The 24265-nt window shown below is 38.6% G+C and overlaps 2 protein-coding genes and 2 long non-coding RNA genes across 5 annotated transcripts; 2 read left to right on the top strand and 2 right to left on the bottom strand.

The window, feature by feature from the left end:
- Positions 1-58: 58 nt before the first annotated feature.
- On the top strand, positions 59-1002 carry LOC134865620 (uncharacterized). The gene is made up of 3 exons (XR_010165979.1): positions 59-148; positions 262-419; positions 636-1002. It is a non-coding gene; the product is annotated as an uncharacterized LOC134865620 (long non-coding RNA).
- LOC134865621 (uncharacterized) lies at positions 599-2175 on the bottom strand. The gene is made up of 3 exons (XR_010165980.1): positions 1303-2175; positions 1079-1170; positions 599-957 (listed from the first exon to the last, which is right to left on the bottom strand). It is a non-coding gene; the product is annotated as an uncharacterized LOC134865621 (long non-coding RNA).
- On the top strand, positions 2012-8225 carry LOC134865616 (deoxyribodipyrimidine photo-lyase-like). 2 transcript variants are annotated; one of them, XM_063885262.1, is made up of 10 exons: positions 2012-2243; positions 2608-2767; positions 2859-3005; positions 3728-3912; positions 4176-4334; positions 5217-5415; positions 6375-6527; positions 7384-7505; positions 7591-7750; positions 7833-8225. In XM_063885262.1, exons 2-10 carry the CDS (start codon positions 2662-2664, stop codon positions 7979-7981), a joined length of 1380 nt encoding a protein of 459 aa, XP_063741332.1. In that variant the 5' UTR covers positions 2012-2243; positions 2608-2661; the 3' UTR covers positions 7982-8225. The 2 variants fall into 2 exon arrangements, with proteins under 2 accessions (XP_063741332.1, XP_063741331.1); XM_063885261.1 differs by having other exon boundaries at positions 2433-2767.
- Positions 8226-14097: 5872 nt separating this feature from the next.
- On the bottom strand, positions 14098-20269 carry LOC134865635 (neuromedin-U receptor 1-like). The gene is made up of 4 exons (XM_063885294.1): positions 20143-20269; positions 18749-19473; positions 17690-17917; positions 14098-16780 (listed from the first exon to the last, which is right to left on the bottom strand). Exons 2-4 carry the CDS (start codon positions 19434-19436, stop codon positions 16470-16472), a joined length of 1227 nt encoding a protein of 408 aa, XP_063741364.1. The 5' UTR covers positions 19437-19473; positions 20143-20269; the 3' UTR covers positions 14098-16469.
- Between the last annotated feature and the right edge of the window lie 3996 nt (positions 20270-24265).

Below are 24265 nucleotides of genomic sequence, written 5' to 3'. Positions count from 1 at the left end.
CCCAGCAGCCGGCGCTCTAACCACACCCGGCTGCCACACAAGGTATACAAGTATCTAAGAATTACACAATGTAGAAGATACCAACCTTTCTATTCTCCTCGATCTCCTGGGATAACACCGTTTTCTTTTAAATGTAACATTGAAACAGGTTGCTAACTAGATAAATATACATCCTATGCGGTGATGTTGCCTACTGAGTCATCATTTGCTTCATTGTATAAAAGTATTTGATGTTAACCCGTGTCTTATTTTCCATTTTAGGTTGTGGCAAGAAAGAACCAGGTTGCGGTCCCTCCTACCTGCATGGTAGACCATCCAGGACTAGAGCCCAATTGCTTCCACATATACACCCTGCAGAACATCAGCAACATAGTCAGAGCTGACTATGGACGTATTCTTAGGCGTCGAACAGCCGAAGAGTAAGTATTATGAAATACAACTTAGAAAAAATCAAATCTGAACTTTGATTATACCACAGAACCTGAAAAACATGAAGAAAGAAATGACCTTTATCCTCAAAATAAATATTAAAAAATAAAGTAAAAAGTTTAATATGGAACATTTGTAAATACAGTTTTACACAGAAGATACAGTTTTATATTCAAGGTAATAGTGTCTGATCCTCTCTTTTACAGGCGTAACTGGCATCTCTCCTATCGGAGCTTTGTCAGCTGGTGCTGGGGCTATTTAGACCGGTATGCCAGGGTTGTCATCCCGTCGTGTGTGGTAGTCCGGATACGCCAGGAGTTTCCTGATCCAACTGGTCGGTGCGTTGGCTTTCGGCCACACCTTGGCTGAAGCGGGAGACATGGCGGGCAATCACCTCATCCTTTGAAGGTCTCTCATATTGGGATGACTGGTCTTTGGGGATGGGGATTTCCTTTAAACCTTCAACAAATGGAGTTGGGTCCTCTAGCACCTCATCAAACACAAGCCTCATCAGGTCATCCTCATAATCTGTGAAATATAACATTCAAATAAATCATGTTCTTGCATTTCCTTGTATCCATCTTCCTTATACATATTTAAGTGTTATTTAATTGTCATGTTTTACATTTAAAAAAAAATTACAACTTACTGTATGTTGGGTCTGGTTTGACTGGCTTGGCTATGCTATCACCCTTGTTAGCCATAACATTTTCATTTTAGTGAATGACCGCCAAGTACAACCTTCAAGATAAATAGGGTAGGTAGGATAGCAAATTAGAATTGCCCATAAATGTATTTGTTGTTAAGAGTTATTAGTCATTAATACGTAACTTTTTTAAAAGATGTTACAGATTCTATCATAACGTGTTTTACCTGCACAACATTCCCATGAAAGGGAAAACAACATTTTTAGGCGCAAGGCGCAGGATCGAGCTGTGGAAGGCCTCCAGTGATGAAGTCTGGTGTTGATGACTAAGCTTCTCCACATCCCTGACAACTCTCTTGTTGAAAAGGATTTTTTCTAATTTGTGGAGTGTAATTGACCCTTGAATAATATTACAAAAAAATATGAAGGAGGCAGTCTTCAGTGAACTGTCGAGAACACAACCATAATTTGGGGTTTTGCTACCGGGGAATATCTGTAAAAATAAATGCAAGCCACTTCTTCTTCGCGTGGTCTTCCTTTGGTATGGCAAACAAAGAAAGTTTTGGTTCGCAGCGAAAGTGGCAGCGTCTCCTCACCATGGCTCCTTGCTCGGGTCGGCTTTAAGTGGTGTTTCAGCTCTAGCGGCTCCCGCTGATATTGGCTGGAGTTCTGCTCCGTATCACGTTGACGTCAGTGTGATACGGAACTGAATCAGGAAGTAAAGAAAGGAATCCCATCGAGGTGTTTCAGGCATGGGGGAGGGATATTGGAGAATATCTCTCTCTAGCATGAATTTTGGGATTTTAGCTTTTGCAGACCTATTAGATGCACAAAAACATAAATAACACACTACAGGAAAGGAAAAACCCCCAAAAGCATAATATGGCCCCTTTTTAAACCACCTTATTAGTCCCTTCTCCGGGCGTAAACGGCAGTGCGCATGCCCAGTACGGAAGTGCACTCTGGGAAATGTAGTTAGAAATACTGTTACAAAACCTAAACAACGCGGTGTTAATGTTTCTGCTTCTTCAAAGGGAAGACTAAGCCGGTAACGGTTTTTGTACAGTTTGAGTGCTGAAATGACGTCGTCTGCCATTAGCTTTAGTTAGCTAGCTTAAAGTACCTCTACACGTTTCTTTCATTGTATGCTGCTCAGCATTTGCAGGAGGTAAGTTACATCTCCAACGTGCCTGTGGTTTGGTTCAGTGTCGTGTTGTTGGTTTTGTTTTTCGACCATTTAATTTGTGGATATTGTTTCTAAGTTCAAGGCAAGGAACTTGTTTTGGTTTTTGTTATGTTTTGCTAACGTTCACGTGGTATCTTTAGCTTTTCACCATGTTGACTCTTTCATCTGCAGCTCATCTTTCTCTAGAGTTGTTGCCCACAGTTATCTGAATAGCACTTCAGTACTTTCTTCCAAGACCAAGTCTTTCACCAGCCAAACCATCATGTCTGAAAAAAAGAAACGCAAATCTACATCTGTTGCTGTGAAAGAGCCCAGTGCTAAGCTGCAAAATCTGGCTCCCTTGAAGGAGAAGGGCTGGCTGGAGGACCGTCTGAAGCAGCAGAGGACAGAGAAGAAGGAGATGGAATTCAACACAAAGCGCCTCCGCTTCATATCTAACACTGAGAAGATAAAGCATGGCTCACAGGGTGTCCTGTACTGGATGTCAAGAGACCACAGAGTACAAGGTGAACACTTAAAGCAACTACCAGGAAAGCAACAAGATATTTTTTACTGGCTTTTGTCCTCTCATGGGTCAACATGTTCTGTGTGTTTCAGATAATTGGGCGTTGATCCATGCCCAGCAGCTTGCTCTGAAGGAGAAGCTTCCTCTGCACGTCTGTGTCTGCCTGTTTGTCCCGAAATCAGAGCTGTCCACTCTGAGACATTTCAGCTTCATGCTGAAAGGTCTGAAAGAAGTCTCAAGGTATTCACTTCAAGAATAAGAATACACTTGAATGCAAAGTAGGTTTTTCATACATGGAGTAAGCAATGGAGTATTGATGCAAACCATTTAAATAAAAGCACATTTTGCTAAATCAAAAATTATGTTATTTATTACATTATCAACCAGGTCAAGCTACACCAAGTTCTGTCTTTTTCAGTTATTGTAAAGTAAACCCTTTATGCCTGCCAAATTCTGTCTTTTCATTAAATGTTGAGCTGAAACAATTGGACAATTATTGGACTGACAGCAAATCAATCTTATTTATTAATTGTAAGGGTGGAAATTAAAGTAAAAATGTCAGCAATAACAAGTAGATTACAGATATACGCTTTTTTAAAATCAGATTGTACATGTATTTTGGACAATTGCATATGAAGTTAATGGAAAAAGATAAAGTGAGGGGAACGAATACTAATAGAAAAATAGAATATATATATATTTTTTACATAGAACCATCAATAAACAAATTCATCATTATTATCAGCCTTAGTGTGAGAATTAAAAATAATAAGTATAAACAATAGCATTCAATAGAAAGTCAATGAGGTGGCTACCTGTTTCCTTATGAAGTATAGCTCTAGTTAAATTTGGATTTGGTGATAATTGAGAGGCACTTAGGAGACTCAAAGGTTCAATTGATTCTATAACATTTCTTTGCACTTTTACTCTCAAATTAATCTTGGTTCTGCTCCCCCCAAACAGAAGTGCAAAGCTTTAGAATTCCAGTTCCATCTGCTCCATGGTTCAGCTGGAGACGTTCTCCCCGGTTTTGTGTCTGATCGAGACCTGGGCGCAGTGGTAACAGACTTCTCCCCCCTCAGAGAGCGACTGCAGTGGTTGGAGGATGTTAAAAAGAGTCTTCCAAAAGATATTCCCCTCATACAGGTACACACTCACACTCAGTGTCGATAGGAAGCCCTGCATTTTGGCTATTAGATTTCTCCCCACATCTTTCGCTGAGTGTGTCCTTGCTTTATTTGTTTTACTCGTCACAAAGAAATATAAGATAAGATAAGATGTACCTTTTATTAATCTATAATAATATATATTTATCCGTTATCGTGTCTTATTTTATGCGCATTGCTTTGATTTATCACTATTTCTACTTTCTTTATCTGTCACAAAAGATATAATTTTCATTTTTGTAGGTAGATGCCCACAATATTGTTCCCTGCTGGGTAACATCCACAAAGCTTGAGTACGCCGCCAGGACGATCAGAGGAAAACTCACAAAGCTTCTTCCGGAGTTCCTCACAGACTTTCCTCTGGTAGAAAAACACCCCTACACAACTGCAAGAGCCGCCAAAGTAAGTGCTACAGTAAGAGAGAAGGGTAGCCTTTTGCTATTTCAAAGACTACTCAATAAGTAAGTAGTTGATGTGTCACATTCAATTACTTTTGAATTGGTTAGGACGAAATGATCGTAGTTTATCTTCTCAAAAGTAGGAAAAGTAAGATGTTGAGTCAGAAACAGAAAACCTATTAATAGGTGGAACCAGAGGTCCTCTCTTCACATCATTTTTTGACTAATAAATATAAATAGTAGTGCACTGTCCAAAAGTCAAAATTTCCTTACAAGCAATACATGTTGAAAGGGCCCTATTATGTTCCTTTTCAGTATTTGTATTTGGTGTCTCTACTGTGACATGTCTCCATGCTTTAATGTTCAAAAAGCTCTTTATTTCTCTCATACTGCCTGTGCTGCAGCACCTCTTTTCACCCTCTTTCTGAATCCAGAGCCCAGTCTGCTCTGATTGATTAGCCGGCCGGCTCTGTTGTGAATTTTCAACAGCTTAGAGACAACACGCCCCTTAGCCTATCACGTACAATGTGTTAGAGCGCTAGCCAATAGAAATGCAAGTGTTGCGTGGTGATGTCACAATGTTACAAAAGTAAGTTAGTCCAATGGAACGTATATTATATACTATAGGATAAGGGCCTCTTTAAAGCTGAAGAGCTTTGTGCTTTCACTGCAGTACAGTAATAGATATTCCATACATACCTTAACCTGTTTTACAATGTGCCTCTACAAAACCTGATGGTACAATTTATCCCATCACTGTCAGCTGTATCCTCCGTTGAATATTTGTTCCTCCTAAGTCAAAGCTTTATTAGATTACATAATTAGATTGGATGTAACTTGAGGACCCAATTGGGGAAAGTGTTTAAAATGTCATTTTCTCTTACAGCTCATAGAGTGGGAGGAAACCCTAGCCTCCCTGCAGGTAGACAGAAATGTAGGAGAGCCGGAGTGGGCTAAGCCCGGCACCAAGGGAGGAGTCGCCATGTTGGAGTCCTTCATTGATGAACGCCTCAAACTATTTTCTACTCAACGTAACGACCCAAACATCGCAGGCCTTAGCCAGCTGTCTCCCTGGCTCCGCTTTGGTAATTTGCACCTTGAAAATTGATTGTATATCTTAATTTAATGCATGTCTATGGGTAAAAAAAGTTTTGTAAACATCTGTATCAACTTTAGCCTTAATTGACTTTACAAACCCTTTCTCATCTATCTAAGCTTCACTGCCTGTCTAAATAACTAGAATCATTGGTAACGGGTCTTTTTTTTAATCTGCACCATATTTCCCCATGTCTTTGTGTCTAAGTGACTTATGGGGACAACATTTGAATTGGTCCAGTATTGACTATTAAGCCAAAACGCTACACCTGGCTGCCAGTTAAACAGGGCTTAGATTTATTAATATAGTGTCTTGACAACTTTATGGAAAGGACCCTACAGAGAAATTGAACATTTTACCTGATTCTTTTATTTTTGTGTCATGTAACTTGTTGCAACAAGACACCATTGCAAACATGAGTGAGAGTTTGTTGTCATAGTTTGGTCTGTCGGTGTAGAGTAAGTTGAGCTTATTGTTGTCGTAAAGAAGAACACAGACAAATCACCAAATCCTATGTACGCTCCTTCCCATCATGTGTTTTAGACACTTTTGTGTCAGTGTAAAAAACAAGCACTTTCGTGAACGTACATTGAAGTGCAGAGTTTTCTTTCTTAATAGTGACAGGTGTCCCACACATACTCGGCACATTAGAACTTTCTCTAATAGGTATAGAACATATGCAGTACAGCATTACTTAGATTGCAGATTGTCTTACGAAACACCTTGCTCAAAAAGCTGAACATTTTAATTGATTTCATATCAGAACAGAGAATATTTCCACTTTTGCAGAGATATTTACAGCATAAATTGAGCTCAAAACCACCATACCACACAACAAACTAGGTTAGATATCAATGTCACTAATTCAGACCCTTTTTAACATCACCTCCTCATTCTGTCCATCACACTTTCTTATCCTTGTCCACCATCTTTTTTTCCTCCCATCAGGTCACCTTTCAGCCCAGCGTGTCGCACTTCAGGTTCAGTGCAGTGGGAACTTTGCAGGTGTATCTGTCGCAACCTTCATCGAGGAGCTGGTGGTGCGCAGGGAGCTGACAGACAACTTCTGTTTCTACAACGACAAATACGACAGCGTAGAGGGTCAGTTTAGATCTCATTCAGTTGCATCCTATTCCTGCCATCATTCATATCTGATTGCAAGCTGAATAAAAACAATTTCTCAGATGATTTTAAGTCTAGTTGTGTGAGGTACTAACCCATAATCAGAGTGTTACCTTCAGTAAATGTTTGAATGCACAACTCTAATTTAGGAAACCAAACGGGAGATACGCCTTGGGGGTCAAGCAGTTTACTGCTGTGGACGGGGGACTGTTTGTTCCTGCTATATTTTGAGTATTTTCAAACATTAACCTTGCGAGTCAGCTATGCAGTCTGTTTCTGATGCGGAACTAAGGCCGTTATATCCATCCATGCGCTTGTCAAAGCCACCAGACTCTATTCAGATTTGTTATTTTACCTGGCAGAACACCGGTTGGTTGGCTGGTCTAACGCTGATCTGATATTTAGTTTGTGTTATTGTGTGACTTTATGAATCCGAACTATGAATAGGTACACTCATACATTCAAAATAAACAGTCATGGTAATAGTAGACCACCAACCTCCTGTGTCTTGAGAGGTATAATATATATATTTTTTCATCAAAGTCTGGTGGCTTTGAAGAGAGCATAAAAACGGATTCAGTTACCAGAAAGAAAAGGTGATCTGAGCAGTAAAAATATTCCAAATGTATTATTGTGAGCTTCTTTTAATTGTCTAAAATGCTTTATCCTGCTCCCCCTGTCGACAGCACTACATTGCTCTGCTTATTCTGGCACTGCTGGCTGCTTGTCCAAACTGGGAGCAGACCCCTATATAATCGGCAATAGGGAAAGCTTGTAAATCAATGATTCAGAACAGGATGCTAGTTCTCTTTTCTTTTGACATTTTGTTCCTCAGGTACTTATGAATGGGCTCAGAAGAGTCTGAAAGAACACGTCAAAGACAAGAGGGAGTATCTCTACACACGGGAACAGCTGGAGAAAGCAAGGACACATGACAAACTCTGGAACGCCTCTCAGGTACCTTCTTATTCCAGTGTTCGATCTCCAGTCTGTGTTAAGATGTGTTTTTTTACTGATGTTTGTTTCAAATGATCTCCATTAGCACCAGATGATCACTGAGGGGAAGATGCATGGTTTCCTGAGGATGTACTGGGCCAAAAAGATTCTGGAGTGGACTTCTTCACCAGAGGAGGCGCTCTCCATCGCCCTCTACCTAAACGACCGCTATAGTCTGGATGGCCAGGACCCCAATGGCTTTGTCGGTGAGGACATGGATTACATTTTTCAGTGTAACTGATTTAGAAAACATATTTATTCACTCTGCAACTCGCGTCCCTTCTGTAGGTTGTATGTGGTCTATCTGTGGCATCCACGATCGAGCCTGGGGAGCGAGAAAGGTTTTCGGCAAGGTCCGCTACATGAACTACAAAGGCTGCCAGCGGAAGTTTGACGTAGCCAAGTTTGAGAGAAAGTACTGTCCCAAAAACCTTTGAAGCATGACTTTCTTTGAGGATAGGGATAAAATGCCTGACAGCATACATCTCCTGCACCTTTAGCTTAAGGGAGTGTCCGTACTTTCTTATAGACTGTATCTTGCCTATTTTTGTGTAAAACAGTTTATTATTTAAAATTGTGATCTGATGCTCCTACTTGGTAAGTGTTATATGCCATTCAAGTTGATTTTGCTACTTTTATTTTTGTCTGTATGTCTCAATAAAAATATTATGTTTATTGTCATAGGAACTCGTAGGATTTTATACCTCTTTTAAACAAGGCATTTCCCCTTGTATGTTTCATTATACATATATGGTTCTCCAGATGTGATTTATCCTTGACATATGATAGTAATTAGAATAAATAACAGGTATGTTTGATTTATTCTTTACTCAAAGGCATAAACCCACTCCCCGTTACTTTTAACTGATGATATTAACATTTTATTCATAATCAAGTGCAGCCCCACTTTGATGTGATGCAGGAAATGTAATCCAACCTTGATTTAGAAAACACATCTGTGAAATAGAGGAAAAATAAATAGAGACACTCAAACATTTGAAATAGATAATATTACTGGACTGGGTCACATTTGGGTTCCAAACGTGGTTTTACAAAGCACTGGTATAACTAAGCACAGAAACAAACACACTTCACACACCCTAATTAACTGCACCCTCCGTGGATAAAAAACAACCCTTCAGGTAACAGCACTTGACACCATTTCACAAATTAAAATATGCAACTCCCCCAACTATATATTCTTTTGTTTTGTTCATTACAAGGCACCAAGATATACTCAAGGTTCTTCTTTCTTGTGCTAATTAGCCAAAACCAGTTTTATGGTTCCAGGGCAGAAGAATATCACAGCAGGATATTATTACCTTTTTACTGTATACTGTAATTCACTGGGTTAAGGTCTCCTACACTTAATAATTGTATTAAGTTATTAACATGCTGGCCTTCACATGTTCCATACATCAGATGTATTTAATTGATCCTGTCTCATATAATGCAACATTTCTTAAAACTATTTGACTCGACAGTAATATGTTTGTCTTAAAGTTTTTATTTACATATACAATTCAGAATGCTTTCCTTACCAGTCCATCTAATTGTTCATTGAAGAGTTAAGGGTTTCTATTATTAAATGTTTTATCATGCTCTGAAACAATAAGCTCTGGAATACCAATATTTCACTCTAACCATGAACTTTGTATCATTGGTAATCCTCAAGCTTTTGTTTGGGGACTTCTGTGCTCTGCTGCTATATTAAAAAGATCATAAAGTGACTAGCTGAAGTCAGTGTTCTGTCAAAAATACACTCCCAACTCTTTTAACTGACGTCTTAAGTTGCTGGTAAGATTTGCTCCTAATATTTGGTTTCCCAACACACACGGTATTAGCTCAGTTTGTGCCAGCTCACATTAGCACCCCAGTAGCACAGTTGCTAACACAGTTTGATGTCAAATGAGATGACTTACTTTGCTAAAGACTACAGTGCCCGTCTTTGCTTTTTAAAGGAATTTCCATTCCTACCTGGAATGAACTAGAGTTATGCTAGCTGCTTTGTGAAGCTGTTGTTTGAGCTAAATGCTACCTTCAGCTTGCTAGCATGGTCGAAAGGACAATGCTGGCATTGGTGTAGCAGGTGTAATGTTTACCCAGGCTGCAACCTCAAGGTCGGGAAAGGAAAGCCAATGTGGAAGTTCCTTGAACCTGAATTATTTTTAATATCCAGCAGTGGGTAACTCCACTGGTTTTTAAGTCTGATTGTGAGAAAAAAATGCTTATCCTCAGTTTTCTATGGTCTCAATTACTTTTTCAAGTCTTCTTCAATACAGCATCATTTCATTCTGTAAGATTGTGTCATATTTAGAGTAAAACCGTCAATTATGCAGGGTATGCTTTAGTGCGTAGCTAGCTTTGGACAGGTTGCTACAACAGCATTGATCCAGTCTTTCAAAGTGTGTTTTCTCTTCATTAAATTAAGTTTACCCTTTTGAAACCCTAAAAACGTTTCTATCTAGCTTTACCATCTCGTTTCACTTCTGGTACCAAAACTACAAGATGGCGTCGGCAAAAAGGCCAAACTTGAGGATTTCAAAATGTGATCTACATTGGTGATGTCACATTGACTACATCCACCTCTATTATACAGTTTATGTGTTTACCATGTTAAGTAAAAGTAGTATGCTAACAATTGCTAATAAGCACAAAGCTAAAGATGAAAGATGTCTCGTTTGCCGCTATTACTTAATAAGTAAAAGCATTAAACATAATAAAAACGTTACCTGACAATGATGGTCAAAGAAAATTGAAAGAATGAAAAAGCTGTATCAGATTGAATAACAATCCATCTTTTAGTTGTTGAAATATTATGCTCAAAAAGCAAGAAAAAGGATTTAACAGCTGTTAACATGTGTTTCCTGACTTTGAAGGGGTTGGCCTTAGAGCCTTGCCACTAGGGCGGATAAAAACATTGTGTTAGCTTTTGTGAGCTGTGTCTCTCTCCTTGGGAGTTTCTACCTCTTGACTTTACAGGTTTTATGAGTCACCTCAGCAGAAGAAGCAAAATGCATCCACTGCAGAACTGCAGTGTCCTGGGCTTAACTGTCCTTCAAAAAAGCATGCTTAGATAAATTGAGTGGAGTGCTGATCTCACCCATTAAGACTGGCATAACATTTGGAAACGGGAAAGGAAAACAATAATGCGGTACCAGGGTTAATCTATGTGCAATTGACCTTATTCCTCTTTTATCTACCTACAGTTCACACTGATACTCGCTGTATACATTTTTCTTGTTGCACCACATGCCCAGACGAAAAATCCCGCGGCTCAACCTTAACACATTTCAACACAAAGCAATTTGCAGGAAGGAGGGGGAGAAAATGGCAATATTCACACTATCATTCACTGGCCGGGTTTCTTTATGGGAAAATTCATTCCTCACAGCCAAGGCCAAGGTTACCCTAGAATCTGTTGGCATGCTGCGGTCATTGGTCGCCCATTCAGGCTTTGCTTCCATAACAATTGCCCATCCATTCCTTCTCCATCCTCCATTACGAGGTGATAGCATGCCCTATTAAATTGGCAAATGCATGTATACGCTATGTTGAATTTTCTAATTAACCTTCCTGGCATGTCTTTTTGACTGTGCAATCAAACACATACTGTACACACACGTACACACACAAAATGATTTGCTGTGTAATAAACCAAAAGGAACATTCAGCATTGTGAGTTATATGAAAAGTTTAAAAAGAGGGCACGAGCATGCCTCCAGAAAAACGTTTATCAGTACAATGCACCTTATTACTGGAATAAATGAAACCCCCATTCCTGAAAAGAAAAAGATTGAAAAGATTTAGAAGCTTATAGTATTTGTACTCCGGTCCATCTTTCAAAAGAGATTTTGATTTCAATTATATTTTAGGAATACATATACATTTAATTTCAGTGCTTGAAGAATGAATTGTGCTTCAGAATTTCAATTAAAAAAATAGGTTATTTTTAGCTGAAATTATAAGCATTTGGGAGATGTTCGGTAACGTGTGAGCATGTTTGATCTTGGTCTTTTTGTCCGCAGCTTCTCTCACAAGGTTTTGAATTAGCCGACCAGCTGTGTACAACTATAAAGCCTTTATCTTCCCATGTGGAAATAACATGAGTTTTGCAATGATGGAAACCTAAATATGAGTATTACAAATCTTGAAAACTCATTTTATGTGTGCACAAATCATTAACATGCTATGAATAAAAAATGTTGGTCATTTGTACCGGGGCCAACAGGTGCGATTGTGCTTCACCGGCCCAAAACAATTCCATAAGGAGAATCACCTATTTGCACCTTCAAAACGATGCAAATTAACGGATCAATGTTCCAAAACACATGCAAATTAAGAAACATTTTCAACAACATAACAAGCATTTAGAAAACATTCACCAACTTCATAAAACAGGCGCAAATACAAAAAGACAATGCATGTCACATTAATAGAAAAAGGGGAAATGTCTTCATAATAGATCCCTTTAATCCACTACATAATAAAACCTACTTTCTCAAGGGGCAAAATGTAAAAATGTAAAAAGCACACAGAAAATAATCCATAGAAAATCTAACGGTATTTCATATATAGTTCTCTACTCCTAATGTTGATCGGACAGCTTTTGGAGCTACAATAACACTATTAATGCCAGCCTCAGTCCTCACTTTGAATCGCCTCATTATCAAATACCATCTTCCTCTCTGCAGTGAATCATATCTCCTTCTCCTTCTCCAAATCCGTTTTATCCCTGATATGCTATTGTGCTTCTACTGAGCTCTTGTCCGGACACCTGTCCAATTTCACGTTTGTGAAGGATGAGAATTGTAAGAGAGTCATCTCTTAGATTTCCTTCCCTTATAATGTGCAGCTTGACCAAATTTGGTATAATAAGCTTACCATTCTAAATTAAATTTGGACCTCTCTTCTTACATTACATCCTGTGTCAGTGTATGTCAGGTTGATGCATATAGAATAAATTACAAGTTTCCAGGAGTTAAAACAGATATAAGTCGGTTAGATGAGTCACCACTCTTTGCAATGCATCTCCACAGCGCATCATATTGACTTCATGGTTCTTTGAACATATCGTTTCTCTAAATGAAAGTCACTGTGGAAAGCATTATCTGTCTCATTTGGTTTGATTTGTGTTTTAATTCCGCAGTGCCCACATTCCCACAGTTCTAGAAAGTTAATTTATACTAATGTCCTTTTCGTCATAAATGAATAACCACGCTTTTGATTGAAACCATTACTCAGGCGATACTGTGATGCTTTCGTCTTCATCAAGTCTATTTCAGTGTATTCTGTTATTGTGATGGAAATTCTTGGTGCATTGCATTTTATTATTGTGAAGATCAGGCTTGGGAACTAACGCAACCCAATTAAAAAAAGTGAACTGTATTCCCTAAGAGTTAGAATTTATCAAAACAGATTACTGTAACTGTTTACTAGGATTATTAGCAGTATTACAACCTTACAAAAAAACAAAAAGAGCATATAGTGTTTGTTTAAAAAGGAGCAGATTAGTTTTATTCTCTGTAAGCTGTACTGTTCTGTAGGCTAATACTCTCAGTGTGAATCTATACGTCTACTGCCAAGATCTGCTTTATGGTTTTCAATTTCTGTGGTTCATTTGTTCTGTTTTAATCATCATTTAATCACAACAGAGCCGGCCAGCTAACCAATCAGAGCAGACTGGGCTCTGGTTTCAGACAGAGGGTGAAAAGAGGTGCTGCAGCACAGGCAGTATGAGAAAAATAAAGAGCTTTCTGAACATTAAAGCATGGAGACACTAAATGAAAATATGAACCTGAAAATGAGCAGAATGTGGCCTCTTTAATTAAATCTCTGAGCATAGGACACATTTTTTATTTGAAATATCTTGGTTTCTTCTTTTAAAGGTTGCATTGTTCTGTCTTCCTACATAATGCACTTATTGATATTTATTTTGTTTATATTTGAATTGCATTTGATACTGATGAAAATGAAATGGAAAGTAATCAGGTTACATTACTTTTATTTTTCAATACTCAGATTAGGTTACTGATTATATTTTTTCTTACAGGTAAATAGTAATTGTAACAGAATACACTTTTTAAATAACCCTCCACACTGTAGTGCTGATGTATCATTACACCATTTGTCAGTGTCATTCAGTGAGCTCATCTCTGACCTCCGATTGACCCAGGTACTCTCCCCTCTACCCTCTTATAATTATCATTTCTATTAGTAAAATGAGTTTTTGACCTGCACTGTGTGTCACCCAGAGTTTGACATGAGACAGCCAAAGAGAAAAGGTTCTTGTGGCTTTTGGCAGACGTTGCTTCTCATAAATAACTTTTCACTTTTCGTTAAGATGTTTACACAGAAGCCCTGGAGCTGCTCTATAGGAGCGTGAAAACAAAACTCATTATAAACACATTTGTCCCCAACACTCAACCAGTAATAAAAACAGCACATATTACCAGCAGCACTAATGTTCAAAACAATGTCATTTAATTATATATAGTATTTCAAGGGTACAGAAACAGGTTTTCGTTAAATATTAAAGAATACTGCACTGTGCATTAACAAAAGAGATGAATATTTACATGCCTTTATTACAATTTGCAATAAGTAATAATTCAACACATGAAACAGCAACTTACACTTACATGTTTTACTTTTTCGAAAGCAATACAGGTGAGCCGCTAGACCTGACGGTTTCTAAAGCAAAAACTTTATACATGCGGAATAACTAGTATCGCACATTGTAGATGTTTGAAAGAAGTTCAAATGTTTGCAAGGCACATGATTACTCAGCTGCCCCACTGGTTATGAATACCATATACAAACCATTACCTCATGTTATTAACAGACTGCTGCTAAGGGTAGCGGACCTTTGCTATGTAGGATCAAGGGACTTTGTGCAGTCATATCAATCCACAGAAAGAAGTCCTGTCAATGTAATGTCAGCTGTGGAAAACAAACATGGAATACTTTTTTAATATTCATTCGTGGAGAGCACAACACTTTGGATTCAGGATGGCTAAACTGTCCCCAGTAGAAAAAAGCACAAGAGAAGGAAAGAGGGTAAAAGAAAGATTGCGTCAGAGAAATCAGCCAAAGAGAGACAGGAAGTAAACACCAAAGGTACAGCAGGAGAAGACAGACAGGAGGTAAACAGGAACATGGTTTGGGCTCTGGCCTTGTTTAAAGACTGGTTAATGGAAAATAAATGTGAACAGACCTCGACAGTTACAGAAAACCTCAATCAGTGCCGCCGTCATTTTACATTAATACATTTTTTATTTTTTATTATTGTCAGTCAAGTTGTTTGGTATATTTCGTAGATAGTCGTGTAATAAGCAGCATAATATACAGCGGGGTGGTCATTAATAAAAAAAGAACACTGACATGGTGATCAAGATCCCAAAGTGAAGATCCCTAACTTAATACTCTGCCTTACTTAACTTTTTACCCGTTACACTTCCTCATTCCTAGAGAAATGCTCTTTTTTCATATTCACTCTTTTATGAAAGCTTCATGAAAAGCCAGCCTGGATTTGTTTTTCTTCACATTATACCCAATAAATATATTTTTCATGTACAACAACAGTTAGCCATACACAATCACAGGGAGAAAATGCAAACGCCAGACAGTAAGAATGGAACCCAGAACCTTCTTGGTGTCAGGCGTCAGTTCTAACTACTGTACCCTTGGAGGAATGTTGAGACAGTCGACGGGTTGTATTTCCTATGCATAACAATGCTGTTGTATCATTTATATGATAATTTCATTGTTCACTGGAACATTGGTGCCAAGAGAGGTCAATCTCATCCTATCTCATCATTTTTTGTGCTTCATTCCGTCCTATAGGTCTTCTCTCTAATAGTGTTTGAGTTATTTCTGCAGACTGGAGAACAGTTCACGAGTCTTGCTTATTTCTTCTGAAGTGCACCTCATGTGGCTTGTCAAGAAGCCTTTGCTTGTGTCTATTTGTGGAAACATCTGTTCAGCTTCATGTGACATTCTCTACCATACCACTTAGAGAGTAATAACCTTCTGTTTGAGTACCTTTCCCATTTGACGGTCAATCATGGGTACTCAATATAGGTGGTCTCATACAGGAACAATAACTTGGAATGCCACAAGGTTTCTCTTAGAAAATAAAGAATGCAGGTCCACCTGCTGGAGGACTTTAATGTCCCGCACAAATGGGAGAAGTATTGATTATATACTATCTGTGTCTCTTGAGCTTGAAAACACAACACATATTCGGTATGCCAAACCAATGCATTAGCAATCTCTATGACTTCAGTCTGTAACTCATACTCATTGGTGTCATTGTTTGTAGTCTTGCTTGCATTGGTGGCGATATTGGGAGGCTGGAATGATCATCCTTGCTTATAGCGTGACAGACAAACATTAGCTTAGCTGACCCTTCTTGAAACACAATCAACTTATTCTGAATTCATAACCTAAAGGTTAATTGCTCTCTAAATTGAATGTAACTTTATATAACCAATGTGTTCAAATGGCTTTTCTTAATAGCAGGATACAAACATTTTAGCCACTTATACAATTATAATTGTGCTTCAGGGGAATTGATTTTACCATTTCACCATGGAAGGAGAAATATTTCAGAGGTCAACAGATTTTCCAATCAATACCCGTAATTATCGTTAAAGGAAACCATGCCCCCAGATGAGCTTTAATTATTCTTGCTGTGCGTTCTTCAAGTGTCTAAGCTCTACTACTGGTGTGTTGATGAGTGCAGTACCTTGGAATGAGATTTGGCAATTGTGGTGTATAGGTCATACAATCTATACTTTTTCAAAACTAAACCATTCAATGACGGCTCAATCCCTGTAGGCCTAGTATCTGCATTTCTCTATCCACAGTTCTTAATTTGTCCCCTATCCATGTATACAGTTCTTGAATTTCCATTGACCAACACTAAGTACTTTTCATACTGCTGGGCATTTTCTCACTCAAGGTGCTGCGTTGGGTCATCTGTTGGCTGAAGCGTGCCGGCCAGCTTTTACGATAACAAGTTATGTGACTGAACATTTCTCTGAACCTGGTGGACATGAGGTTGTAGAGGATGGGGTTGATGGCAGAGCTTAGGTAGAAGAAAACCCCGGAGACGATGTGGACGTGCTCGAAGACCTGGAGGTGTTGCTCCGACGAGGTGTCGATGTAGCTCCACATCAAGCGGTCCACATGGAAGGGGGCCCAGCAAAGTCCGAACACAATCACCAGCACACCTGAGAAGGCCAGATGGACAGTGTAAGGGAGAGACTGTCAAATGGGAGATAGATTGATGACAGGCAAACACACAAATTGTATACACTGTAATATTCCTGGAACATAGAATGTAACCTAGCCACTGTGACCACACATTTGTTTATGGACTAACATTTTGAAGCCTTTAGATAGGCATTTTCATCACCACAATCTAAATTAGTTGGAGCCAGAAGTAACCCTATTTGAACAGTAAGATAGAGCTGGAGACTACCATGTACCATAAGCATAAAAAACACTGAATGAGTTAACTTGGTGAGCATGGGACGTTCTTAATTCTTGTTAACTCTAATAGTATTTGGAATGCTAATTTTTGCTAAGGAAATACATGCTCAAAAAAAAAAGTTTTGGTAGTGGCCTGTCAATTATAAGGTCAGACATTGAAGCACATACTGCTTTAACCGCTATTTTACGCTAAATTAGACCATCATTTTTCAAAAATGAACATCAGCCCATTTTGAACAAAACTCGAAACTAACAATTGGGACAATAAAGTCATCAGGAAAATGTTTAATGAGGTAATAAATCGGGTGAGAAGTAGTTTAATTTTCTTATAGACTTCTTATTTTTGCAACCAGTAGAGTTGCCCTGTGTTGGACATTACAAAGAATACAGGTTTAAGGCAATTCCTCTATGGAATCACTTTTCAGAATCAGAGGTTGTCCTGCACATTGTCAACCATCACCAGCATGTAACAGACTGCAAAGCATAGCTAACAGACGATGGACATGTTACTTAACATATAGCCTTTAAAGAAGATGTTCATGTGAGAACAATGGAAAGACTGACACACGCAGAGATGGTGAATTGAATTTGAGTTTTTTTTTTCTATTAAGCAACTTGGGGGAAAAAATGGCTAAAATGAAACCCACACAGCATTTTGGTGACTTGCAGGTTGCGTCTGCTCAGTTTCTGCTTGTGGGACCGGGTGAGACTTTCCGGTCCAAAGCTTGTTTCCACCACATTCATCATCCGGTCCCTGTGCAGCCGCAAACCAATGATCAGGTAGAGAATGCTGATTATCATCATGGGGAGCACGAAGAAGACGAATGTTGAAATCAGGATGATTAGGTTGTACACCCAGGTGGGCTTAATTATATCTGTGGATGGAGATGTAATAAATAGATGTGTTAGTCAGATCAAGGACCCAGGTTTACCATGGCCATTTTAGCTTCATACACCATTGCAAAACCTGTAAGCCCTTATAAGACAGCAACACCGTATCGTCGTAAAACATGGGTATAGACTTCGATGTCTCCAGAGGTATATCCTACTGATTTGGGGAATTCACTTACTTTTCGTGAAGTGTCATGAGGAGGCTGATATGTTAATTTTTCTTTACAACAACCAGATGAAGGGAATTTGTTACAGATATTCATGTTGGCCAGAGGATACACACTGCACTGACACCTGTTGTCTGTGGAGCGTGTATCCCCTGTAACATTTGTTACAGACACCGTAATGTCTGTAACAAATGTGTTACAGACATTACGGTGCCCATACAATGTACCTTTGTGTCTTCATAGATCACCTGACTTTTCCTGGATGATACGCCTGTGATTGTTTTTTTATTTTCTGTTGTAATGTCAAACTAGCTATTTGATGGTTTGATGACATTTTGTACATATCATTTTCTCCCTCATAGGATCGAAAGTAAAGACTTTAGGGACCATCTGAGTTTTTTTATTTGCACAATCATCAGTTTAAAATAGATTTGTCCAACCGTTTTTTTAAAGAAATTGCCTTCACTTTGTTCAATTAGCAAATGCTAGCATGCTAATATTAAGATGGTAAAAATATTAAAAACTATACCTGTTTATTATCAGTGTGTTCATATTAATATTGTGTGGATCTTTACATGCGGATTTAGCCTTAAGCAAAACAAAGCTACTTTCATTGATCTGTAAAAGTAGCAAAAACAGCATACGTACGGCAGATAGCAGATCGGGGAAACTGTCGTCCAAACCATGAAGGTAGCACCACAATGCCATGCAGACTAGTGTTTGGCACAGCACACAGCATGGAAAGCACCCATAGCATGATGATGACCCTCTTGACGTGAGACCGTGTTGCCATGTGTTTGACTTTGAGGGGGTGCACCACCGCCATGTAGCGCTCCACGCTCAGCGCTGTAACATTAAGGATGGAGGCGAAGCACACAGTCTCAAATAAAAAGGTTTTAAAGTAGCAACCTCCCTCCCCGAGCAGGAAGGGGTAGTTTTGCCACATCTCGTAGATCTCTAATGGCATGCCCAGCATCAGCACCAGCAAGTCAGATATTGCCAGGCTCATGAGGTAGAAGTTGGTGGGCGTCTGCATCACCCTGTGGCGCAAAATCACAGCGCAGGTGAGAGAATTGCCAAGTACGCCCACCATAAAGATGGTAAGGTAGGTGACACAGACAGGAAGGAATGCAGGGGACCTCATCGGCCCCAGACGCATGGAAAGGTACTCCTCTTCGCTTAAGCACATGTAGTACAGATCCTGTGCAGTTGCATTTGCCAACACCCAGGAGATATTCATCCCACACAACACAGCTGCGTCGGTGCAGCCCACGTCATTGAGGACTGTGGCACCAGATGTAAAAAGGGCAGCGAGGGAGCAGTTACGCTGCAGCATTTTGCGGATTGACAGAAAGGTAAATGCGCTTCTACACCTAATGGAAAGAAGAGAAAGGGTCACTTTAAATAATAGCAATACATTTTTCACATGATGTTTAGTTTACTCATTACATTCGAAAAGATAATGTCTTTTTTGGCTCTCGGTGGTAAAAAGTTTCAGGGCAATATGATTTTGGATAGGTTCCCGCTGCTAACCTTCTCTTTCAAACACTTGATCATCTGTTGTTTTGGCTTGGAGTGTTTCTTATTACTGTATATAGTCTTTTCAATAGTATTAGTTTCAGAAAAATGTAATGACAAACTGTTGCCAACATCTCTGTAGCTACCAAAAATTCTCCCTTGGGCATAAAAGGCAAAACCCTAAAACTAACCCTAACTCTATGCAAACAGATCAGTTCACATACTGCTGTTACCAAGCAGCTACCTAGCTGTAGGTGAAGCTTCTATTAGAGAAACTATTCTCATAATGCTAAGCAACTTCTAGACACAAAAAAACATTTTAATAGATAAAGAAAGAAACATTTTTTAGGTAATTTTCTTGCAATATGATTAATAATGCTGTCTCAGAATGTTAAACACTCCCCCAGTTTTAGGATTTTTCTTGAGAATCTTTTGTTTAGATTCTACAAAGGATTTAGTTTTCCATTCAACAGCCAACAGAGCTATAAAGTTGACTTAATGTCGCAAACAAACAAAAAACCTACCTGCAGTTTGTGAGCTCCTTGAGGACTTGAGATGGAGACCATTTGAAGAACTGTGAGAAGATGTGTGAACATCATATTTCTTCTACATCCTGGACGTAATTTTTCCAGCGCTTCTTGACTGTTTTGGTGCTCCAGTGCATCACAGCTGTTTGACTTCCAGTATTTGAGTGCTGGCATTCACCCACCTCTTTCTCTCTCTCTCTCTCTCTCTCTCTCTCTCTCTCTCTCTCTCTCTCTCTCTCCCTCAATCCTCATTCCCTGTCTCTCTTCCTCTCCCTCTCTCTCTCTCTCTCTCTCTCTCTCTCTCTCTCTCTCTCTTTCTCTCTTGTTTGTTGCCCCCACCATTTACTGCCTTCTTGATCTTTCTCACACACACACACGTGCGCGCACACAAACACACACACACACTCACACACACACACACACACACACACACACACACACACACACACACACACACACACATTGAATTCCCTTTTCATTAATATACCCATTCACAAGCCAAAGAACAAACAAACACACTCGAACATGAAACAAAAATGAAATAAGGATTTAAAATAAGACACACAGCTTTTCCTGCTCAAAGTATGAAATAAAACTCACTGGCATGCATGTTTAGAAATTGCAGACATTTAAATGTTTAGTTGCCTTATAATTATAATACTTTCAGACATAACTGGATTCAGCTAAATCCAACATAAAATTGTCTGCAGTGACTTGAAATAAAGAAAAAGAAAGCCCAGGTAACAATATCCTAATGTGTTAGCAGCTGTGATTTCAAATGAGTCAGGTCAGTCAGTACAACCTTCTGAACAAAATGTAGGTGAGCAGGTGTGATATCATGTTTGAACATTAGGCAGTAGGCTAATATTATATATAATATATAGGCTAATATTCAAATCAGGTCAAGTTTTTTCTGCAAACCAGAACTTTATTAATAAGAAATAGCTGTTATTCATGCAAGTGTACAGGGGATAATCATTAATATATGACATGTTGAATTTGTTCAGCTATTAGATGAGTCGCTTGCTGAATGACTGCGTCTGATACCTCACTACCCTATTTCTCTGCATGCCTCAGTGGTGTTCAGCTTTTATTACCAATGCAGGGGCTCCAATACTTCCCCAGCAGGACATTAACATTTCCTCATTGGTGACTCCATTAGTCAGATAATAATTGACCTTGCCAGACGGAACTAGGAAAAAGAGACCCTTTGAACATCATGTTTAGTCTATTGTATGGAAGTCAAAACCTGCCAAATTAAAAAAAGGAAATACCATTATGTGCCATTCGGAATTGTTTAATTAATAAAATAACTTCTTTATTGAATTGCCATATTTATTTATTTTGATATTTAAATATCCATTATATTATATATTCTTTTTTTATCCTGCGCGCCTCCTACCTTCAAATTTGTCCATTGAAATGTGTATTTATTGCAGGATTTCTCAAAACCATGAAGTGTGATTCGTATACATACGCAGTTACGAGTGTGGTTGACCATACAGTATATAGTGCGGCATTGATGACCCGCTTTTTTGTTTAGCAAGATCATTTTTAAGAGATTTTAAGTTAAACTTATGAGACGTAAATTTAATTACCAAAAGTATAAGGCTAACATTATGCTAAACACAAATCAGTTGTCAATGTTAAACTATCTTAAGCTTATGTTAAACACATACCTTGTTACCGATGTGGGAAGCAACTAAGTACATTCACTCAAGTACTGTACTTAAGTACAATTTTGAGATACTTGTACTTTACTTGTATTTCTATTGTATGCTACTTTGTACTTCTACCCCACTACAATTCAGAGTAAATGATGTACTTTTACTCCTCTACATTTATTTAATACCTTTAGTAACCTTACAGATTTGAATGAAGTTAAATATAATCAACCCTTAAATCAGACTTTAGTTCACCTGGAGTAAATCCAGCAGCTACCCTGCAGTATACAAAGCCATTAAAACTAGCTGCACCTTTACCAGCTCTGAGAACACTTTAATGATCAATAATTATAAAACATATCAGAGATATTTGTGATGTATTAACTGAGATAGACACCGCTATGCCGTTCACATCTTTACTCCACATTGAACTCCACCTTTAGATTGCACATGCGTGCTACAACAGGTTGACCGGGACCATATTCACTGAGGTCCAAAAAGCACCAGTTTGCATATGAAATTGACCAATCTGCAGCATGAGTACTATTACTTTTGATACTTTGAGTATATTCTAATGCTAATACTATTGTACTTTTACTTGAGTAACATTTTTGATTGCAGGATTTTTGCTTATCACAGAATATTCCTACTTCTACTTTCACTCAAGTACAAGATCTGGGTACTTTTCCCACTATCAGCATGTCACCAAAACCCCATCCATAAATGTGTTGACTTGAACTGGAAATGCTAAAATGCTTACTCATTTCCCGGGGGGAAGGATCCTTACTAAGGAGTTTGCACATTACATTTGAGGGAATGTGAGATTGTTAATAAGATAAACACATGGATACACGCCTTGACTTGATGCATTCATGCTCGCAGTGTCTGCATTTGCCTCTTTTTCAACTTATATCGGCTAGTGCCTCACATTATCCCAGGAAGGGGGAGGGGGGGCACCTTGTGGGCCATTTCTTTCACTCTCGTGCTTTGTGCTTTTCCTTCAGCATCATCTGTGGGTGGTCGGCCTCTTTTCAGGGTATTGATTCGGATGCGAGAGGTTTCCAGCTGTGCATGGAAGTGCCTACTAATCATGAGTTCTTTTTCAAAAATCAGCAGGGTTTTACAGTCCTGCTTACATTGCCTACATTCACTACACCAAGGATGGTGCCAAAATAAGAAATAGAAATAGAAATAGAAATAATGGTTTGTTGTCCAAATTTCATTTGGCTGTTAAGCAATCAAGCAAAAAGGTCCAACACATAAAGTACTTCCTCACAATGGATGTTCTACTTACAGCAATGTAGACATTTGTAGCACTGAACAACCTTGGAAACTAGGGTTTGACTATTAAAAGTTGAAAGAAGACAAACATTTTTTGGTTGTCATGCCACCTTACATCACATCAGTCTCAACTTAACTATCAACTTTATACACGCTACTGTCGATTGCCTGATGCATGTTTCAAACTTTACTTGACATATAAAGCAACATTCAGCTAATCTTTGCATTTTAAAATGACTTTTCTCAAATATGAGATATATACATATATTAGATACAGTATTGTTACAATAGAGTTATTGGGTTTTGACGAATTTAGGTTTTTTTTGGACCCAAAACAAGGAAGAAAGAACTAGCTAGCTAGCTCATGCTTGCTAGCTTGCTCATCCCTAGCTAGGTATCCAGTGGCCTTCAGTCTCACTCCCCGCCACTGGGACTACTTTGCCCGCAGTAGCTCTACGTTACAGTGACAGAGTATCTCTTCTTGACTATTTATTACAAGACAGGATAGGCTGGGGCTAGCTGCTTAGCATGCTACTTTCAGTATATCGGAAATTTCATTTACATTTTCGCCATATATTGTTCTTAGCCCTTATAAAACTGTGAATTCTGTTGGGAAAACCAAGCTAGTCATGGTCAATAAACAGCTCCTTTATCGGCTTTGTCATCTGTTTGTCTGGTACATATTAATGGGATAAAATTAGAGTTCATTAAAAGCTCCACTTCTCTTCTCCAAGCACCACACTTTTGTACTTTAAACCCAAGCCAAGCTCAACTATTCATCTATAATATTTCTAATCTTTAACATTACTGCTTTAGTGCCACTTAAAATATTTCATTAAAGGAGTAAGTAAATGCGTGCAATTTTCCAAACGAGATAATTGCATCCTTGTTATATTAAACCCTTAAAAAGCAATCTGTGGCCTAAATATGAACTCCCAGGGTTCATTCTCTTCAAAAGAAGAAGAAAATTGAAGAACAAGTTTTTAAAATGTAGTTCCTGACATCTTTAATCACGGCCTGTATTGATGCATGGAACAGGTTACTTACACTGGCAATTTTTAAAGCAGCCACATTTAAACAAATCTGACATTTAAGAGCCCTCTGTCACTGTTTCTAATTGCATCTTTTACATACATTTAACAAGTGTGTATGAGTGTGGACTGTTTAATGAATCA

This window comes from Eleginops maclovinus, chromosome 6 (assembly GCF_036324505.1).
Source record: "Eleginops maclovinus isolate JMC-PN-2008 ecotype Puerto Natales chromosome 6, JC_Emac_rtc_rv5, whole genome shotgun sequence".
Taxonomy (NCBI): Eukaryota; Metazoa; Chordata; class Actinopteri; order Perciformes; family Eleginopidae; genus Eleginops; species Eleginops maclovinus.
Note: the sequence above shows the minus strand (reverse complement) of the source record. Positions and strands in the feature narration are given on the sequence as shown.